Source organism: Photinus pyralis, unplaced genomic scaffold (genome assembly GCF_008802855.1).
Source record: "Photinus pyralis isolate 1611_PpyrPB1 unplaced genomic scaffold, Ppyr1.3 Ppyr1.4_LG2, whole genome shotgun sequence".
NCBI classification, from domain to species: Eukaryota; Metazoa; Arthropoda; class Insecta; order Coleoptera; family Lampyridae; genus Photinus; species Photinus pyralis.
In genome coordinates, this window is record NW_022170403.1 from 49,003,308 (window position 1) to 49,006,363 (window position 3,056).

A 3,056-nucleotide genomic window follows, 5' to 3' on the forward strand; every position below is an offset into this window, starting at 1 on the left:
CTTTATCTTGTGGGTTCCGACAACCCTTAAATACATTAAGGGTTACTGGATTTATCCTCTACAAAAAGTATAAATCCGCTTTAGGATACGTAATTTTGAATTTAATTGTACTATTTCAGACCATGCTTTTGTATTTGTATGTCTTGACTATCCGTCCCCTGAAAATAAGCCTAAATATATAACGTTCAGAGACTTCAAGAACATGAACATGGCTGATTTTGAACGAGCTGCTTTGTAAGTTGACTGGGCATACTGTCACGCCCTTGGGGATATTGACTCTAAAGTAGAATACTTCAATTTGTGTGTCACTGAGTTATTTGATGTATTTGCTCCATTTAGAACTGCTTTAATAACTAAAAAACGGTGCCCTTGGATCACCGATGTAATTCGTGTAATGATGTCGTTACGGGATAAAGCCCTAAAGGAATACAAAGCTAGCATAAAAGATATTAACGCCAATCTTCAATTATCTAATCGTAAATGGATCGCTTATAAGTCCATAAGAAATTTTGTTACTGCTTCTATAAGGAGGGAAAAGAGAGCTTACATGGAGCATGTGTTAAAGGTAAATGTGGACAACCCCAAAAAGTTTTGGTCAAATTTGAAAACGTTAAGCGTTCACAGTAACGATCCGGTTGACACTATACCAATTTATTTAAGAAACGCGGAAGATTTAAATAAATATTTTATTAATTCCATTAAAGCTATTCCTCCCAACTATACAACCATGAATGAATTTTCCGCGTCAGTTCATCCAAATGTAAAAAACCCATTTAGTGTTGTGTGTGTATCCAAGGACGATGTAGAACGCATCGCGTATTCCATTAAATCTAACTCCCCTGGAACTGATAATATAAACACGTATATGATACGGTTATGCTTGCCTTTTTGCTTAGACGCACTAACTCATATAAATTTTTCTTTTTCAACAAATACTTTTCCTTCGATCTGGAAGCAAGCTAAAATACGTCCAATTCCTAAAGTAGAAGCACCCCAAACATTTTCTGATTTTCGACTAATAAGCATCTTGCCAATGCTATCAAAGATTATTGAGCGTGTTGCACTGAGGCAGTTGCAAAGTTATCTTTTGCAAAATGATCTTTTACCAGGGAGACAATCAGGATTTCGCAAAGGTTTCAGCACCTCGTGTTTGCTAGATCTTACGGATGATATTCTTAGAGCGATGGATGAAGGAAAAATAACGTTACTTCTGATGTTGGACTATTCGAAGGCTTTTGATGGACTAAACCATAAAGTGCTGTTGTCTAAGCTATCATCTGGGTAGTAGTGAATCCGCGTTAGCGTGGTTTGAAAATTACCTAACCGGTCGATGTCAGTACGTTGCGTTGCAAGAGAAGTGCGGAGAAAGTATGTCGTCTTCCATGTAAGTATTTACTGGAGTACCGCAAGGGTTAATTTTAGGGCCACTTCTTTTCTCCCTGTTTACTTTCGACTTCAGTAGATGTGTACACCACGGTCGGTACCACAGTTATGCAGACGATAATCAAATTTATTATTCGTTTTATCCAGATCAGTTTTCAAATACAACTACCTTAATTAATGAAGATCTGCATCGCATATCCGAATGGTCAAGTAACAACTCTCTTATTCTAAATCCATCTAAAACTGTAGGAATGTTAATCGGTAAGAAACATTTGCTTGGGGGAATTAATTCTTCACTAACCGATGTAAATATTGATAGCAACGTAATAAACTTTAAAACCGTTCACAAAAGCTTGGGTCTGATACTGGACGAAAATCTTACCTTACCCCGCATGTAAGTAAGTTGATACAATTCGTGTATGGTCGGCTTCGGTGTCTTTATAAATATAAAAATATTCTTTCACTTTCTGTCAAACGTAAACTTGTTAATTCCCTTGTGTTGTCCCTATTTGATTATTGTGATGTTGTGTAAGGTTCTTGCTTAAAAAATTCAGACTCGTATAGAATCCAAAAAGTTCAAAACGCATGCGTACGTTATGTAAGTAACGTAAATAGGCAAGAACATATCACACCCCATCTCAAGCAATTGAATTTTTACCGAATGAACGATAGGAGGACTATACACTATTTGTGTTTAATTCACAAAATTATAAAATTTGGCGTGCCCCCATACTTACAGTCCAAAATACGTTTTCGGAAAGATTTACATGATCGTCAACTTAGAAATACAAACGATATTCAAATACCTGCACGTCGATTGCAAAGCTACAAATCTTCGTTTACCTACATGTCTGCATTTTTGTACAATAAGCTGCCTGATGAATACAAATCATTGAATAGCTATCAATTTAGGCGCAAAGTAAAAATTATGATTTACAATGAATAATAATTAGACCTATAGCAAGTTTCTGTTACCTAATCTTTCTATATGTTTCCTTCTATATACTTCTTTGAGATATGTACACACGTGGAGAAATTTTGTCATTTGTCAATCTGTCTTCGTCTAAGATTTCATTTATTTTCTTTTCATGTAGTCTCGTACAACTCAAGTTATTGAAATAGTATACCTTTTTTTAATTTTTGTTATTTTCAATCAGTATTTTGTAATTGTAAATTGTAATTCTGCTGGTTGGGAAAAACAGCTTACAACTGGTCTCCGCCAGGATAATAAAGTATTATTATTATTATTATTATTCTCATTCTTTTAATTTAATATTTAATGGACACTTTTTAATTGGCTTAGTACAATTCTGAATTACATGCTAAAGCACATAATTATACCCACCTACGCTTCTTAAATTACCATTCTAGCACAAACACTTGTGAGTTTTTTCCGATGTTTAGTATGGGGATCTCGTAAACCGTAAGAGATGCAAAGTCGCTTAAAGGGCAAAGAGTTGCAGAATTTTATGTAGATTAAGTTTCCCTTTCAGAGTTTCTTGTAACTATACAAACAATGAAGTTATGGTCAAAACCATAACCATAACAAGTATCATCAAAGTTTACATGGTTTTCTTTTTCTCCTACGAGTTGTTCTATCCATAAATTTGTGCCACTGTTACTTAAGGGTAACACAAAAGGGAGGGGGGGGGGGAAATTCCAACAATTCCAGA

At 35.1% G+C, this 3,056-nt stretch overlaps 1 protein-coding gene across 1 annotated transcript; it reads left to right on the forward strand.

Annotated features, from left to right (window-relative positions):
• The first annotated feature begins 208 nt into the window (after positions 1 to 208).
• Positions 209 to 1,781, forward strand: LOC116164070. Its single transcript, XM_031478198.1, has 4 exons — positions 209 to 234; positions 340 to 1,215; positions 1,271 to 1,368; positions 1,423 to 1,781. The coding sequence occupies exons 1-4, from the start codon at positions 209 to 211 to the stop codon at positions 1,779 to 1,781; spliced, it is 1,359 nt and encodes a 452-aa protein (XP_031334058.1).
• The last annotated feature ends 1,275 nt before the right edge of the window (positions 1,782 to 3,056 follow it).

Coding starts and splice junctions, on each gene's coding strand:
- LOC116164070 (XM_031478198.1), top strand. CDS start 209: ATGGCTGATTTTGAACGAGCTGCTTT. Junction 235..339: donor GATTTTGAACGAGCTGCTTT/GTAAGTTGACTG, acceptor TGCTCCATTTAG/AACTGCTTTAATAACTAAAA. Junction 1,369..1,422: donor GCAAGAGAAGTGCGGAGAAA/GTATGTCGTCTT, acceptor GGTTAATTTTAG/GGCCACTTCTTTTCTCCCTG.